We start from the raw sequence: 16,836 nt of genomic DNA on the forward strand, positions 1-16,836 counted from the left end.
GTTCTGCTAATCGGCCCATAAGAAGTCAATTAAAGCTTCTTGTCTAGCCGAGATAAGTCGCAGAAGTCGCTCGTTACGGCTCATCTAACGAACGAGCTCTGGGTTCTGAGATTCGAGTCACATTTTGAAACTGTATTGTCATGGCAGGCGCGGCCATTGTCCCAGTCCAAGTTTTGATGCGCCCGCGCTTTGACCTGGTGGTGGCAATATCTTGCAGATCGCAAGGCTAATCTTGCCACAAAAGAAAAAAGAACGATCCGATTGTAATATTGGTCTTCAAAGACCAGGGGTCGAACCATGCTGTAGCCTCATGTCGTTGATTTGGTAACCCTTGGTGCGGCCTTCTCCACAGGGTGGCGTGCATGCCGACAATGTGAGTTCATTATTTGACAGAGTCACTCTTACGAATGGTAAAGTTAAGTTTTCTGATAGATCATAAGTGGTGTCGAAGGGGCACATTACACGAGTATCCCGTATGCTATGCGATCTTCTGTTTGACCTGTTACAGTTTCATGCCCAACAGACATGAGGTCTCGGTGCGCAGAGTAACGACACGGCGTTCATGGCTTTGCCTGTAAATGTCGCGATGCATGGACTGTTTTTGGCTGTTGCCTAGTAGTTCCCTAAACTGCAGCACAATCAAGATGGTGGATGCATTTGCCATTAGGAGCCTTTCAGTTGCGGTCTGGAATGTGATCATATCACCATTTCCTCCGCGGCCTTCACATCTTAAGCCGAATAATAATGGATGGCGCTAGTATCATTCTGTGCGCACAAGAATTTTATGCTCACCGGGGCATAACGATAAACCCACTGGAGGGCGTTACTATTCATATGCTGTGGACATTGTAATCTCAAGTACTCACTGCAGATGACATCTGCCAGGCAATACTGCCATGCGTGATGCATCAGCATTCACAGTCACTATTTTTAAATTAGGCCCTCTGATGGACTGCTGCAGCGATGGAGTGTGGGGAATTAGCTCCATGATGTTCTGTGAACGAACATAGGTTTCGGCAGGGTCCATTGCCTCTTCACTTTCATACACGGGTCGCTGCTGGTGAGAACAAGAGGCTCTACGCACTATCTTTCGCTCCACCCTTGCAAATCCAGTATCCCATATACCCCCCTATCGAGAATCGACACAGCATCGATACCGGACCTCTAGCACCGGATAACCCTAGACTCCAAGTTCCTCTTCTGAAAATCATCCGATCCGTCCATGTACCCTTTATTATCACACGTTTGCATCGCGTTGCACTCGCCGTCACCAGTACCATATAATGATTGGCACCCGTCACAGGGCTCGGCACTCCCCTTTTCAATGTCATATTTGACACACTGGACACACCAGCTGACCTATGATGACATCGCATCTTCCCCACAATCCGTCACTTCTGAGGCTGTTTGGGCTTTTGGGGTTTCTTATCAAGGGTCGATCATCATCCTTGACGCCTACTTGTCGGTGCCACGTTCTGTTAGAAACCTTCGAGTAGACGCCCATAATTGCACTAGTACTCGACTCGGAAGGCTTGGAGCCCACAAACGGTACTCACAACAGATGTATGTCATATACCTGTCATATCCTGTATTTCATCATCCTGGGGCGTTTCCCTAAATACCTCGATCGGCTGGAACTGGGATTTTAGTTGTAGCGGTACCCCGTGATCATCGTTTCAGGTGTCTTCATATGTCCAAGCTTCTTTGCATTAATCGATTGGAGCTCTGTGAGTATCATTTAGACTTTGGTTCATGACTACAGGTTGACATATCTGTCCTAGGTCCGTTATCTGATCACTGATCATCTTTGTCCTATGTTTCTTCGAAACTCTTATAGAACACGATTGCGTCAACGTATTCCTCGCCTTCTCCGTCCTTTCCGCTTCAGACGACCAGCCTTGGGTATAAGTCCAGCTTTCGTAAACTTCAGTCCCTCCCACAACCTGCAATCAAAGTAATCAGTAAAGCACAACGAAAATCATCAAGGCTCACTTGACGCTCGCGGCGTTATTATTGTACACTAGGTTAAACACGCTAGCCTTGTATCCCAACGCTGGTGCATAGTGCAGATATGATTTAGCGAGGATACGCCCATAACCACTGCCACGTTGGGAAGGGGGCACCATAAATCCTGCATTACAGATCTACGGTGGAAATGTCAGCAGATGGAGCCTAGTTAATCTCTGCAAGCCGAAGCCGAAGCCTTGGAAGCCGCTAAATCCCATGCCCAACGAAAAACTAAAACTCACATGGGAAGATCGCCCAGGGTAGTTGGGTTTTACCTACCACATCGATCGATTCGACAGTCGTGAGATCAGGGTGAACACGATCATGTAGGCTAGGGATCGCGAAACTGACATAGTAAAACCCTGCGACGCACCCCTCCCATGGCCGCCCATTTCTCGCACCTTCCAGGCTTTGTTCGATCTCCCGCACCCCGCGCTGCTCGCTCTCAATTTTGGGCGGATCTCCTTTACCAGCGATGGCGAGGAGCACGTCTCCGCCGAAGAAGTACGCTCCGAAGGCTGCGGGATCGCTGATGTCTTCTTGTGGATACGTTAAGCCTTTGTCGACTTCATTCGTAAAGATGGAGTGGAGGTAGTTGAATAGACCGGTTTGGACGCGCTCCACCGCGGCCCGGTCGATGTGATGTATGGTCACGAAAGATTGGGTCCCGAGATCTGACTCTACTCGGGGATTATCCCATAATGTAGTAGGCAAATAAGATGTCCTTTGCGGTCTGTCGATGACCCCGTAAGCAGACATGGCACAGGTGTTTGCTGTAAGGTGTGTTCGGACGCAGGCAACCAGGAACTGAACAAAGCCTTAAGCTTCAAATCTGTGACTTGGACATGCGACCAAGCTTCTAGTCACAACTTCGGATCTTGCTTACGAGGGGTCACTGGACACATGCTCCCAAAAACTAAGAGACCTAGCTGACTATGCCTGAAGGAGATATCATACATCATGTACGACTCAGCTTTCACAAGTGAGATAAAATCAGAGCGCAGTCCGTGCGCAGTCCTCTGTAAAGTCCATGTGTTCTAGCGTCATTTCTAAAAATTACTGACATGCAGGAACTCTCTATCATTCCCAATCGTGACTGATAGTCCCTTGCCTACCCACGACGGTGGTCGCTCTGTTTCCGTTCCTTCGCCGCCTGAAAATCCTCTCGTCACTCCATCACCAAAAAAGACGTATCCGGGAATATAGCGGTCGACGAAGCTGCTCATAAATGTTATCAAACGATACACGAGTGGAAATGGAAGCACTCACGTCTTGACTTGGTCATCGGTCATGCCCTTTCCGCCATTCTTAGCTTTCATACCGTGTTCCTGTTGTAATCTCCATTTATATATGATAGATAGCTGTGCAGACGAAGGCCCCTTTATCTTCAAAAAGAGTGAGTCGCATGCTATGGGTGCGTCGAGAACGAGGTGGTTTTACCTGAATGAAAGCATCGAGTGCGCTCCACCACTCCACGTATCGCTTTAATTGTTCGTTGATGGCCAGTACGTGATCCACGGACACGAAGGTTTTCATGTCAAAGATATCAGACTCGAGAGTCGGCACAGGTTCTTTCCATTTTTCTTCGACGACCTCTTTACTCGTAGGGAAAAATCCCACACACCATCCCTCCAGCACAACTACGTCCACGGGCCCTTTCACCGTCTCACCAGCAGATACGCGGTCCCCCTTTCCATTAAATAGACTCTTATCGAAGATAGGGATGTCGACAGACCCTGCATCGAGTTCGTTGATCTTTTTGAGGTTCTTGAGAACCGAAGTACCGAGAGGCACATCGTGTGTTCCTGGCTGTCCCCTTCCTTGAAACAAGATATTGTCTGGATGGCTTTCTGCAAGACTTTGGAGTCCAGAGTGCGGAAGATAGAGATCGTCGATTGAAAGCACAGTGATTTTGAGGGCGTGTGGTGAACTGGCGAGGTAGGCACGGAGGCAGGAAGTTAGGAAAGTCTTTCCGCTGCCCTGTGGGCCTTGAACGCCAACGAATAAGGGGGTTGGTCGTGAATTCGGCGGATGACGTGATCGATGTTCTTGCAATTGGCTGAGAACGTGTTGTGCCATGTGCTGCACAGCAGGCGGATGAATCACCTCGCTCATGATGTGCAATGCTCGTATACTGCGTAACAGTTGCAGCCTTGCGGAATGCGGTGGACTGCTGCAAGAGCGTTCAGGCCATAAGACCGGTCACATGGACACGCTAGGAATTGGTATGAATTAGTATCTCACTGTCTATTCTGAAAGACCAAACCTCTTGCATGCTATCAGTGTCACATGCAGACGGTCGACTGTGATAGGAAGCTATTTCACAACCGTGAGAATCAAGTTCATGCGCGCTGTTGGTCACAATCAGCTAGCTAGCATGTATTTCAACTTTCAGTGCCAGGAATACCCAGTCAGATTATGAGCGCCATAAATCCACACCGTATCCTAACGACACCCCGGAAAACTTTGCGGTCATGAAAATGTACAGCAATAAACATAGTCCTGCATTAGTACGACTCAAAATCTATAGGTCAAGCGAATGTTCTGCGTGACATGACATAGTAAATAGTTTCTACTTGCTCCCACCGTAACGTGCCTTGCGCCCTATGTCGAACGGGATGTACTTGTACTTGATCATATGCCTGGCAAAAATGTTTCAATTAGGACCACAAGTCTGGGATATGGGAACGCACTGAATTTGCCGACGCATTGTCAATGCGAAGAGAACACAAAAGTAGACCACAAGGATCGGCCAGTAGACTGGTACATCAAAGACCTCTGACACGGTACAGAAAAGTGACACGAGAGTGGCCCTCGTTGAACTTAGCCTGTGGAAATCGTAAATGGTCAGTGCCAAGAAGGGGAACAATACAACCAATGGGCGCACCAAAATTGCCATTCAGGGAGTCTTCTCACAAAAGGTCTAAACTCGTCATCGCGCTGAGAGGGAAGCACAGGAGTACTTTGATCGCCGCCCTCTTCGATCTCATCGGCAAGAAGATCATCCTCGAGTGAAGGGTCGAACTTGGGCTGCAGGAATGCAAGAAGCAAGTTCAAGAGGTAAATGGCCAAGCCGTCTGTTATAAAGCTCCATCAGGTATACTCCAAGCTAAAAGGACAAGCAGACGCACAACAGACTACACATGCATCCAAGTACCACAGGCATGACTGATGAGCCAGAGATCATATATGCAGAGTAAATACACAGACCGATATACCACTGTTGACACGTAGCCAGTCAGTTTCATCCTGAGCATAGAGTAAGGTAGTGCTTACCCCCTGAGACAGCACAATCCTAAGCATGAAGAGCGCCAGAAGACAGAGAGTCGCCAACCATCGTTGCAAAACGTGAGGAGTCCATCGGTCAAGTGTTTGTTGGTATTGGCGCTGGAACTTCGAGAATGACACTTGTGCGGAGTGAAAAGGGGTTGTACCAGGTTCATCTGAGGACATCATCTTGACAAGAATCGTGACGAAGATAAAAACCGAGGACCGGGACAAATGACTGTACGACTTTTTGTTAGCTTTCCGGTGCAAGCAGCTATGATGTCGCAAAAGGCATTTTCAAGCGGCGAACGAATTCCATATCAGGCATTAACGTAACTGTTGTCATTTTTCAATTCCATGATTTGGAACAATTTGAATGATAGATCGTACATTCATAAAATACTAGTGGCCGCAGCATCACGAAAAACTTGGTAGTGAAACAAGCTGACACGGTGATATAAGAACTTGGAACATTGATAGCTGTCCTTCTTAGGAGCCTGTGTTAGACCCGGCAGCCTAAAAGATAAACGGCACAACAGCCTTCCTCTCCTTGGGGTACTCGGGAAAATTCTTGTGGTACCATTGATGGCCCTTGTATGCCCGAGCAATCATCAGCAAAACTTCTGCCCAGAGAAACAACCAAGGGGGCTGGATGGTTCTCATTGTCTCTGTGAGCGGCATGAGAGCAGGGAATGGTGCAGCAGCTAATGCATAGCCAAACCATTCTGACCACTCGCAGAAGTAGTTTGGATAAGAAATGTATCTGTAGAGGTAACCATGGGGAATGGCATAGTGCTCCTTTCCGAGTTTGTTCTCGCTGCGTTTGCCTTTCGCTTTAGATTTACGGCGGATATCGAGAAGCACTTCATCGTGCAAGATGTTTCCCGCGAATCCACACGCCCATAATGTGATTCCAGCCCAGAAAGAAGGACGAGACAAGGCCCCCGCCAGAAACGCAGATGCAGCGGGAGACGAGAGGTAGGTGCCCATTAGGGCACCATTCGCAAGGTTGAACATACTAGCGGAGAGGGGCACAACGATGTGCGACTTCGAGCGAGATGGTGTTTGCAGAGGGGAAATTAACGCACGGTTAAGATAATGGATCATGAACAGGCTGGTGAGGATGACCTGGGGAGTGGACATCGCAGACAATGGTGCCGCATAGGGCCCGCGGTATAGTACGGTGATGAATGTGATAGGGGAGACTAATTCCATGACAATCCAGGCCTTGATTCCATCCACAAGGAAGATACTGTCATTGGATGGAGAAAATCTTCCGAACGGGGCATCGAAGAGAAATTGAAGCGGACCAAAGATGGGCGGCATGAGAAAGAACCATTTTCTTGTCTCTGAATGCGAGTTAGGGTGTTCAATGAATATACAAGTGCTAAGACTGCTTACCATCATATAAGGATTCAAGCTGCATGGTCACCGTTGTAAAGGAAGTGATACCATGCTGAGTCAGCACTCGCTCTCTTGTCTTCCAACTAACACAGTACTAATACTGGTTCATTGGCTACTGTCTCGCCAAGGCAATGTTAACTAATGACTAAGTTGCATCTTAAACGCACTCCTGCTGAGGAGGCTGAACGGGCTCTCCGCAAGGCTCGAAAAGTTGCAAAGGCGGCAAGGAAGCGGTCACAGGGAGCCGGCGAGCATGAACAGTCTAGCTCCAAAAAGAAGCACAGAGGAGAAGTCATCGATTCTGATCTTGATGAAGAGGTTTATGGCCCTCCCCCACCCCCATCATTGTCATCCGCTCATAAAGCTGATTATGACACCATTCTTTCTGAGTTGGAAGACGCTCGCTTCAGGGAGAAAATGTGGGATGCGTTACGGGATGATGAACGGCTAGATGGTATAGACGCCAGATTTAACGACTACGTCCATGTCCCCGATAGATGGCGGACGAATGCAGCCAGCAGCGGAAGCCCTGAGGATCAAACGGATATGGATCCACGGTTCATGGACGATGACACTTACGCCGAGTGGATTCGAGCAGGGATGTGGAGGTTTGTCTCTCAAATGCAAGTAGTTCCCTGCAGTTGCATTGAGCGTCCCCATAATAGGCGAAAGCACGCGCGCCAATACGAAGAAGAAGCACGCATCAAGGCGCAAAAGGCAGCTCGTAGCGCTAGGAAGAATGAAATGAAAGCAGAGGCGATTAGACTCGAAAAGGCTGCGGAAGAGCGAAGAAAACAGAAGAAAAGAGAAAGAGAGAGCCAACGAGAGGAGAATGCTCGAACAGAGTACGACACAAAGTGGAAGGATCTCTTGGATCCCAACGCTCGGCATACTTCTTCCCTTTCCTTCGCAGACATACCATGGCCACTGTTTGTGCCCATGACGCACTTAGATATAGCTCATTCGGACTCATCCTCTATCACATTGGAACACTTCACGGCGACAGCAATATCTGCATTCCTGATACCAATTTCTGCCATCCCTCAGGACGTTGGTGTTTCTCTTCCCACTCATGGTTGTGACAAGAAGGAGAGGAAAGAAAAACTACGGGAGACAATGCTACGGTTTCATCCAGACAAGTTTGAAGGACGAGTCATGCGGAAGATCATTGAGGCAGACAGAGATAGAGTAAGGGAGGCTGTAGGTCAGGTGGCTCGGGTTCTCAACACCCTCATGGAGGAATAGATCGATGGTATAGTGGTTCGGTTGGTATCTGTGGTCTAGGACTCACGAATGTCAGTCTTTTAGCTTATACAGAGGCTCGGCCTCAGAAGCTAGTGATCGCAACTTATTATACCATGAGGCGAGAGACGTCACTTCAAGAGTTCACGTATAGCGGGTCCCCGTTGTACTGTCAGCATTTGTGAGAGTGAATGTTGGCATGGCTGCTTGTTTGTTTTTTGACCTCCGTCTAGGCTTACTGACTCGGCTCTCGCTGTTCTCTCAAATGCACCTTGGCTTGTGTAAATGTTGAAGTCAATGTAATAACGACGGGTACACCCACAAGAAGTAAAGAACTTATATTTGGCAAGTCATCCGCGATACAAAACCCGGGTCGGGCAGGCCCGATAAAAAGAAGTTTTCGCCCGTTAGCGTGCTCGAAGCTGTACTCGCCTAATCTTAGAGCTGCGGGCAGCCGGACATGCATGTATGAGCTACATCCGCCGCGTCCTCACGAAATTATGATACGTATCAAGTCGTCGTGTTGGGGGGTGATCATCGATGATGCTTCATCAAACACATACTCGACCTAGTTATTTAGGTTGTTCTCTTGGATCGCGTCGGATGCACTATACTCTTCATTATCCTGCATTGGGAGGACCAGGTGCTATACTTCGCCTCTCAAAGCGATGTTCTATATATCAATAGCACCTGATGATGCTCCTTATAGGTCAATTATACCAAGCGCTCGTTCGAGATTCGGTCCATCAGTTCAGTCCTTCAATTCGAAGATGATATCTACCAATAACCAATCGTAAGTTGTTGATGAATTTCCAGGTTTTAATACACTTTGACTTAACAAGCGTAGGTCGTTCGACACTTTGAGTAAGTATCGCACTTGGTTTCTACTGGATGTGGATTCACTAAACACGTGGAACGACAACGAGGATCCATTCGTGGGGGGTGCACTTGGCTATCTTGACTCAAGTACCGAACTATGTCCTGTGTACACATGTTGCTGTACGTTCTTGGGTATCCTCTCAGTGCAATACGATACGTCGCCCTTATCAAATACACCTGTGTTACCATCTGAAACTAGAAAATACCAGTCATCTACTTCAGCCGATTCCCAAAAGACCGAATGGGGACGAAAGTTTTAGTAAAATGCCTGTATTCTCGCGCGTTGACGTGCTGGCCCGGATAAGTATCTGTGCAGGAAACGATCATCAAAGTCTTTGCGTTCCATAATTTTTGGACTGGTGCTAATCAACACAGATCTAATCTATCTTGGGTCGTCGCAGTGGCATTGGTTGGCAACAATTAGTTCCTGACCCTCTGTGATTATACAGATACTGCCTTGACGCCACTTAGTGGACTTGGTGAGTGACAGGGATGGCTCAGTAGAGGCGGAACATTTGATCATGTTAGTCCCGCCACTAGAATCCACAGTTTCCTCTGCTGGAAATTTTGGGCTGTGAGGAGATCAATGATCGTTTTTGTGTTGGTTATTAATTATTTGATTCCGCCGAGTGTCGACCAATTATTTAATACTGACGCAAAGTTCACTCACAGCTTTCGTCGGTGCAATTTGCAATGATGACTTATGGGGGCGCGGTAGTGGTAGAGTCCCACTGTCTGTCCCGTGTTTTTGTCCTCCTGGAACGACTCCAGCGACCCCCGTGCTATTTTATGTTCCAGTAAGTTGTCTTACATGCGGCGTAGGCATACTGCTTCAACTCAAACCCACTAGGTCTGGCTGGTCGGCGTCCTTGTGTGCCACTCAGTCATTACCGTGTACATGACGCTCACTGGCAATGTAAGATACAACAGCTTTACCATTCGATTCTGCTATTCCAACCACAGCTCATGCAACAATGAGAAACCGGGTTTCAAGCATTTGTTTTACAATGATGAGTCAAATCGATCATCGAGACCGGGCTAGTAACCATAATCATAGATCTCATGCTTGCCACTGTATTTCAAGTAACGATGTACTATATTGCATTGTAAGTCGCGATCCTGCTTCAATTCACCTCTAGCTCATATTTTATATCATTCCAAAGTCGGAAGTGACTTGACTTGGTCTTACCTTCGGCCTGCCGCTGAATTCAGTGCTGACGCGATTGGAAAAGTTGAACAGGATGGTTGATCGGCATAAGACTGCTACCCTCCACGACGACTGGCATTCGAGTGCTCATTCAAGAGGAATACCTGCTAATGTGATACAAATACATCCAAGGTCAAGACCACCATAGAGATGGATCTGTACCACGCGGTAAGTTATTCATCACGGAATGACTGACTCGTTATCTTCATATATAGTAAAAGAAATTCAGAATACTAGTTAGAAATTTACAGTGTAGATAAGTGCAAATAATAATGACGTTAAATATAAACCTCTCCGTATGATCGTGGGACCCTGTCCAATCTTTACCCGCGGCGAAGCTCTGTCGCTCAAGGCAATGCATACCGCAGTGATCAATACCATGGCGGAAATTCAAGTGGAGTTGGCGTTCTGAAAGGGTCACCACGAAGTAAATGTTTACGAGAAGATAGCGAAAAAAGGCAGTACCACTGAAGGAAACGACATGAACGATCGCTGTCGCTGCGTCTGCAATGGAATGGAAGAGCTGCAAAGGCACTGGCCCTGGTAGAATTCCCAGTAACGAAAACCCTCAACAAACAACCAGGTTGTGCGATTCAAATTGGAAGTTATCAATTCGAATCGCATAGCCTTGCTTTTCGTTGAGACAGGTGCCACGATAGGACTGCTACACCGATCTGCAAAAATTGTATATCTCAGTCTGCCCGGGGCAATCTATTCGGAGGGAAATGTTCGCCGACTTGCCTGACGGCTATATCAGACCGAATCGCAAGGTAGCATTGCATATTGCAATTGAACCCAACTCATCACAAAAATCATCAACTCCGGGTCACCGATGTCCGGACTTTCGACTTGGTTTGGACCCCAAACCAGACGTAGCTAAACATGATCGTTTGGGTCGATTTCTGCTTGAATCGCAAACCAGGTCCCATGTACAGTAGTTTTTTTTTCCGGGTCGTCGAGCATGAGCCCAGCACTTGGTAGTAGCCTGAGGTTGTCGTGGATCAGCCTGAGCTTACCGTACTAACCAGTCAATCCGTGAAGACAGCTTTGAGGAGCAATTAATGTAGATAAAAAGTGGACCAAGGCTCGTACCTGCTTTGATAGAGGGTCCATAAGCCCTCAGGCCTCATGCCGCATCTATTCCTCGGGCATTCAAGTAGGCAGTGGGATATTATAGAACATGCACGGTCACAGCAATGTGACAGACGGCCTTAAAGGGTTGAATGTTGCCGTAATTTTGACCGGGTCGAAGCCTGTCGACTCATTTTGTCCCCTTGGGCCTTGGCCATGGCGGTTGCAGGGAGGTAGAAGGACTATAATTTTACATGTCACGTCTGCTTCGCTACACGATACCACCACGAGTCTTGCAAGTGCAATAAAATTAGTGGAGCACCCCAATCCTTGTGTTTTGTCTCAAAAAAGGTTCATCCGGAACAATAGATTCCACACCGGCACCAATCTACGTTACTACCTTCTTCTCCACTCCTGAACTGACCGACCCTCGACATTCTTTCAATAGCTGAGTCGCTAAACTTTTTTCACTCTCTCTACCATGGCCGACATTGGCGAAATCATCAATCAAAATGCCTCCAGGACAATCACGCCAGCTGCAGTAGGCTCTCAGGTAGCTTTGATGACAATAATATCCGTAAGTTACATAGGTTTTATCTCAGAATCCCTTCTCACTCCTTCCAGACCGTTACGGTCGTTGTATTCAACGTATTGCGACCTAAGAACAAGGTACATTCTCTTCATTCTACCACATAGCTATATGCTACATACACGTTATGCAGGTCATCTACGAACCCAAGGTCAAATATCATGTCGGTGACAAGCAGCCACCGCGGATATCTGACTCCCTGTTGGGATGGCTGCCACCTCTCATACGCACGAAGGAACCCGAGCTTGTTGACAAGCTTGGATTGGATGCTGTCACCTTTCTTAGATTCACTCGCATGACCCGATCACTTTACTCGGCTATCGCTTTTACGTGCTGCGCCATTCTTATCCCAATCAATGTATCCTACAACCTCAAGAACGTTCCTTCGACGGAACGGGATGTCCTTTCCATTTTGACCATCCGGGATGTCAAGGGTTCTTTCCTCTTTGCACATGTCGTGGTCTCGTACGTGGTCTCGGCACTCGTCATGTTTTTCGTATGGCGGCACTGGAAAGAGATGCTTCGTCTTCGGCAGGAATGGTTTCGCTCTCCCGAATATATGCAATCCTTTTATGCGCGGACACTTGCGGTCATGCATGTACCCAAGAAATACCAATCTGACGACGGCATCCGCGCCATCTTCGAAAGCGTTCAAGTTCCATACCCTACTACCTCAGTGCGCATTAGTCGTAAAGTCGGACGGTTGCCCGAGCTTATCGAATACCATAACACTGCCGTTCGCGAGCTCGAGCAGGTTCTCGTGACGTATCTCAAGGGCGGCAAAATAGCAAAAGAGCGACCCACAATTCGGATGGGTGGATTCATGGGCATGGGTGGTACCAAAAAGGATGCTATAGACTTCTATACGTATGTACCTATGTCCTATTTTGTTGCGATATCGCTAACAATAACCAGCGCAAAGCTGAGACGCACGGAGCAAGCGAATTGAGGATTATCGTCTGCAGATTGACTCCCGCAAAGCAGAGAACTACGGTTTTGCATCTATGGCGGCGGTTCCGTATGCTCACATTGTTGCTAACTTGCTTCGGAAGAAGCACCCGAAGGGTACTGACATCGCTCTCGCGCCGAACCCTAAAGACATTGTACGGCATTTAAACATTGACCCATGAATATCTACTGAAATGTTCCGTAGATATGGGTGAATTTCAACAAGTCAGCTTCCGAGCTCATTGGCAACAAATTCATCGGTTCTTTGTTCTTGGTGCTAGTTTGTTTCTTCAACACTATACCCCTGTTCATCATCTCTATCTTGGCAAACTTGAGCTCAGTACGGATCTTGCGTTTTGTTTAATACTCGGTCGATTGAAAGATTTTTCCACAGATATCTGCCTATGTGGGTTTCCTCTCAGAGTGGGCGACTGCATCTCCAGGATCATTCGCTTTTGTTTCTGGTGTCTCGCCTCCTGCCATTTCAGCACTTTTTGGTTTTTTCCTCCCCATCGTCATGCGTTGGTTAAGCAAATTCCAAGGTGCCCTTACTCACAGCCGGTAAACTCATTTTATCGCTTGTCATTTATCATTACCTGGTTCTGATGCATTTATGGCAGACTTGATCGTGCTGTCGTTGCACGCTACTTTGCTTTCCTTGTCATCTCCCAGCTGATTATCTTTACACTCATTGGCGTCGGATTCAGTCAGAAATTATTCTTGCCATTCGTTTCAGAATGCTGATGCCCACCTTGTAGTTGCTGCGGAACAGATTGTAACGGAGATCGGCCACCACACCAGTTTCCAGGATATCATTAACAACCTGCATAGTGAGTGAGTCACCCTGTCATATATATATCATAAGTTCTATCCAATTTTTATAGCCTTGCCGAGTACGATCAACCAAACTTATATCAATCAGTCGTCGTACTGGTTGACATACTTCCCGTGAGCTTGTGTATATGTGCTATACATGCAGATATGCTTATGCATGTCATCATAATATCAGACTCCGTGGCTTCTTGGTTCTCTTCGATTTGGCACAGATCCTGAATCTTCTCTGGACATCGTTTAAGACCCAGTTTGTTTATCCTTATTATTATCCGTGTCGCACGCACTGACAAAATCTCAGTGTCTTTGGTCGCACACCCCGTGATATCAGGGAGTGGACACAGCCTCCAGAGTTTGAGTATGCCATTTACTAGTACGTGCCTCATTTCGACATATCCTTTTTGATGCCAATGCTTTGACCAATAGTTCGAATACTGTGAGTTGAGTTCGGTGATCTGATCTGACGCCCATTCACATTCCGCAGCTCTTCATGGCCACCGTTGCGCTAGTCTTTGCTCCTCTTGCGCCCTTGGTCGCACTTGCCGGTGCTATCGTGTTCTGGATAGGTTCATGGGTGTATAAGTATCAACTTATGTTCGTTTTCATCACGAAGGTTGAGTCGGGAGGAGTAGGTTATTATTTCCCAAATTTTATTCGAGTTGCTAACCCTGGCTCAGCGGCTCTGGAACATGATCATTAATCGGTTGCTCGTCTCTGTGATTCTCATGCAACTGTTGATGGCCCTGAGTAAGTTATTTTAGCCATCAGAGGTTGCGACTACCGGCTTACCCTATTCCAGCCATCGGCCTCCAATACGGCTTCAAGTCCTTCATGTGGCTCACCACCGTCCCTCCAATCCTGTTCATCGTCATATTCAAGTTTCAGCTTGACCGAACTTTCTACAATAATTTCCTATACTACATGCCTTCGGAGACAGAGCTTCGCGACGCAAAGGTGCACTCTTCGAGGTCAGATATCTCTGGCAAAGGGTTGGAGAAGCGCTTCGGTCACCCTGCGCTTCACGCAGACTTGTTTACTCCGATGCTTCATGCAAGGATGATGCCACTCCTTGGGGACGTCTACAAGGGAAAGATTGGCAGTGACAAGGCCAAGCTGGATGAGTATGGTGGTCAGAAATTGGACGCTCAAGTCATTGAGGGTGGCCTGAGGATTGCCGCTATTGAACAGGTGGATTTCTTTATTTGTGTCCCAGAACGAAAACTGAACGTTCAAATTCAGCGCGATTTGGAGTATGATCCTGCCCTTTACCGGCGCGATCGAGGCGAACTGGACTGGGATCAACGTTCCATTACATCGAATGCGATCTTGGGCAATGCTGGAAGCGGCGACAACACTTCACTTTACCACCAGAAAGCCCATCAATATGCAGGTTCAATTGGTGGAGGTCGTGCATCACCCGCACCTCCCGCTTTCGACCGTTACCTCGCCCAGGGTCCGTCGCAATCTGTAAATGATATAGAGCTAGCACGCATGAACCGGAGTGTGGATCAGTTGCCTCTTCTGACAGATCACCAATCATATGGATACTTCGATGCCCGGCAGCAACCGCCGCCGTCTCCACTCCATGAATATAACTCTCCAGATCGGATGACCCCGCCATCTAGATATGGCTCGCCTGCACCAATGGCAACGCTGCCTCAAATGCAGTACCCTCCTCATTCTGGGGTCCACACAGAAGGCTACAGGGAAGCGCCGCTACATCGCCCGTATCCTCCCAGTCGCCCAAACTCGACCTACTCAGTTGACCCATCACAATATATGTCTGGAAGAAGTGCCTACCGAAGGTGATCTACCACAACTTTCATGAATTATGTCACGCCAGTACCACCATTCATTCAATATAATGTGCGCTACGACTAGGCCTACTCGAACTTTTTTCAATCTTTCACACCGTCCCTATATGACATTTCAACTTTTATCTTGATTACGCATATATCATTTGGACTTGGATTAGGATAACGCAAGTGCAATGGTTGCTTGGGCAGACTTGCTTGCTGCATATACACAAGGGTGGAAGGAGCCCCTCGAATAGTGACTGGCATTTTCTTTGCTGTACTTGTTGCATTTATCTTACCGACAGTTTATGTACGCAAACTTTCTAACTGCTACTAACTCTAGTACTTATAAGTAATCGAGCAAACCTGTTCGCTTGTTCATTTGACGTCGCCGTCATCTTGAACTTGCTGCATGTCTAACCTGTATTCATATGCGAAGGTCGACTGCCCTGCTCCCAAATGTTTGGCTACCTCACAGGAGATTCGTGACCGTGGGTCTGCGTTCGTGGGCAGCGTGTATCGCGCTAGCACACCTGAAGAAGCTAAAGCTGCCATCACCCATCACCGAAACGTCGTTCACGCTGGGAAGAAGGCCTACGAGATATCTGCCTGGAGATGCATGGTGCTGAAACATGGCAAGTCAGGGCTCGGGGGTCCTGATGACTTCGAGGTTAAAGCGGGATATGATGACGATGGGGAACAATGGGCTGGGAGCAAAGTATCGAGGGTCATGCAACGCGAGGGCGTACTCGACGCTGTTGTCATCGTTAGTCGATGGTAGGTTTCAACTGTGTCTATCACATTCCGTGGAGGACAGTTTGGGGGAAATTATACGTTTCCTTATCGCCCACTCACAGGTTTGGCGGGACCCTTCTAGGACCGGCTCGATTCACTCACATCGAGACTTGCGCTAGTGAAGTATGTCGTACATTCAAACGGGTCGAAGAGATGGAAGAATGTATTTCAACGCTTACAAGGCTCGACGATATGTTGGCAAGCCTGCGGCAAGAGTTAAGCGACCTGACTCAGAACGCTGAATTGGCGACGAGCGGAAGCGCCTTAGCCTCTGACGAGATCCATAGTGTGGCAGAAGGAAGGAGAAGCAGACAGCCGGATTACACGGTCGTGCAGAGGGATCTTGATATTACAAAAGCGAGAAGGCTTGTTAGTGCCAGAGAAAGTGCCGTCAAAAGTGTAAAGTCTCTGTTATCGAACAAGAGAACAATCTTGGCGAGTGCTAAGGCTGAAGGGTAGCACAATTGTGCGCAATGGGGTCGAGTTACAGTCAAAAAAGAATGCTCTCATATGATACGAGTAGTAATAACCTAGACGCAGAATAACATTCGAACTATGAAGATATTCGTGTGCTAGATAATGCATAAAAGTCACAGAGGGCATACTAGAAAGGGGATCGTTTCTGCTAGCCGAAGGCAGGCAACCCGGTACCCCATAGTGTCTGCAGAGATCACTGCTAATTGAAGTCTAGTCATGTGCTGGTGTGGGGCGAAGCTGGGGAGAACATGAAATAGCATAACGAGGTGCGTCATTTTCAAGCAGGTTTAGTGGGCGACGATGCAATACCAGTCTAATACAGT

At 47.7% G+C, this 16,836-nt stretch overlaps 7 protein-coding genes across 7 annotated transcripts; 3 read left to right on the forward strand and 4 right to left on the reverse strand.

Moving 5' to 3' along the window:
• Nucleotides 1-1,812: 1,812 nt before the first annotated feature.
• EDB93DRAFT_1237863 (uncharacterized protein) lies at nt 1,813-2,766 on the reverse strand (the record flags this gene model as incomplete). The annotated part of the gene is made up of 5 exons (XM_041451469.1): nt 1,813-1,868; nt 1,891-1,943; nt 1,993-2,144; nt 2,250-2,282; nt 2,359-2,766. 5 exons carry the CDS (start codon nt 2,764-2,766, stop codon nt 1,813-1,815), a joined length of 702 nt encoding a protein of 233 aa, XP_041312882.1.
• A 137-nt stretch (nt 2,767-2,903) lies between these two features.
• Nucleotides 2,904-4,618, reverse strand: EDB93DRAFT_448129 (P-loop containing nucleoside triphosphate hydrolase protein). The gene is made up of 4 exons (XM_041456410.1): nt 4,281-4,618; nt 3,448-4,222; nt 3,277-3,392; nt 2,904-3,225 (listed from the first exon to the last, which is right to left on the reverse strand). Exons 2-4 carry the CDS (start codon nt 4,120-4,122, stop codon nt 3,057-3,059), a joined length of 960 nt encoding a protein of 319 aa, XP_041312883.1. The 5' UTR covers nt 4,123-4,222; nt 4,281-4,618; the 3' UTR covers nt 2,904-3,056.
• EDB93DRAFT_447775 (retrieval of early ER protein Rer1) lies at nt 4,505-5,592 on the reverse strand. Its single transcript, XM_041456409.1, has 5 exons — nt 5,284-5,592; nt 5,146-5,227; nt 4,895-5,084; nt 4,701-4,835; nt 4,505-4,649 (listed from the first exon to the last, which is right to left on the reverse strand). The coding sequence occupies exons 1-5, from the start codon at nt 5,461-5,463 to the stop codon at nt 4,580-4,582; spliced, it is 657 nt and encodes a 218-aa protein (XP_041312884.1). The 5' UTR covers nt 5,464-5,592; the 3' UTR covers nt 4,505-4,579.
• Nucleotides 5,593-5,594: 2 nt separating this feature from the next.
• EDB93DRAFT_1118412 (3-oxo-5-alpha-steroid 4-dehydrogenase-domain-containing protein) lies at nt 5,595-6,727 on the reverse strand. The gene is made up of 2 exons (XM_041448414.1): nt 6,676-6,727; nt 5,595-6,623 (listed from the first exon to the last, which is right to left on the reverse strand). Exons 1-2 carry the CDS (start codon nt 6,698-6,700, stop codon nt 5,791-5,793), a joined length of 858 nt encoding a protein of 285 aa, XP_041312885.1. The 5' UTR covers nt 6,701-6,727; the 3' UTR covers nt 5,595-5,790.
• On the forward strand, nt 6,728-7,990 carry EDB93DRAFT_1118414 (uncharacterized protein). Its single transcript, XM_041448415.1, has 2 exons — nt 6,728-7,286; nt 7,344-7,990. The coding sequence occupies exons 1-2, from the start codon at nt 6,820-6,822 to the stop codon at nt 7,921-7,923; spliced, it is 1,047 nt and encodes a 348-aa protein (XP_041312886.1). The 5' UTR covers nt 6,728-6,819; the 3' UTR covers nt 7,924-7,990.
• Nucleotides 7,991-11,260: 3,270 nt separating this feature from the next.
• On the forward strand, nt 11,261-15,572 carry EDB93DRAFT_1118427 (uncharacterized protein). The gene is made up of 16 exons (XM_041448416.1): nt 11,261-11,654; nt 11,702-11,746; nt 11,800-12,533; nt 12,604-12,769; nt 12,820-12,954; nt 13,009-13,175; nt 13,235-13,320; nt 13,373-13,444; nt 13,499-13,562; nt 13,624-13,695; nt 13,747-13,818; nt 13,892-13,895; nt 13,930-14,073; nt 14,123-14,192; nt 14,245-14,633; nt 14,685-15,572. Exons 1-16 carry the CDS (start codon nt 11,559-11,561, stop codon nt 15,252-15,254), a joined length of 2,886 nt encoding a protein of 961 aa, XP_041312887.1. The 5' UTR covers nt 11,261-11,558; the 3' UTR covers nt 15,255-15,572.
• Nucleotides 15,573-16,604, forward strand: EDB93DRAFT_1118429 (ribosomal protein S5 domain 2-type protein). Its single transcript, XM_041448417.1, has 2 exons — nt 15,573-16,018; nt 16,099-16,604. Exons 1-2 carry the CDS (start codon nt 15,654-15,656, stop codon nt 16,493-16,495), a joined length of 762 nt encoding a protein of 253 aa, XP_041312888.1. The 5' UTR covers nt 15,573-15,653; the 3' UTR covers nt 16,496-16,604.
• The last annotated feature ends 232 nt before the right edge of the window (nt 16,605-16,836 follow it).

Source organism: Suillus bovinus (assembly GCF_016758785.1).
Source record: "Suillus bovinus strain UH-Sbo-P2 chromosome Unknown EDB93scaffold_3, whole genome shotgun sequence".
NCBI lineage: Eukaryota > Fungi > Basidiomycota > Agaricomycetes > Boletales > Suillaceae > Suillus > Suillus bovinus.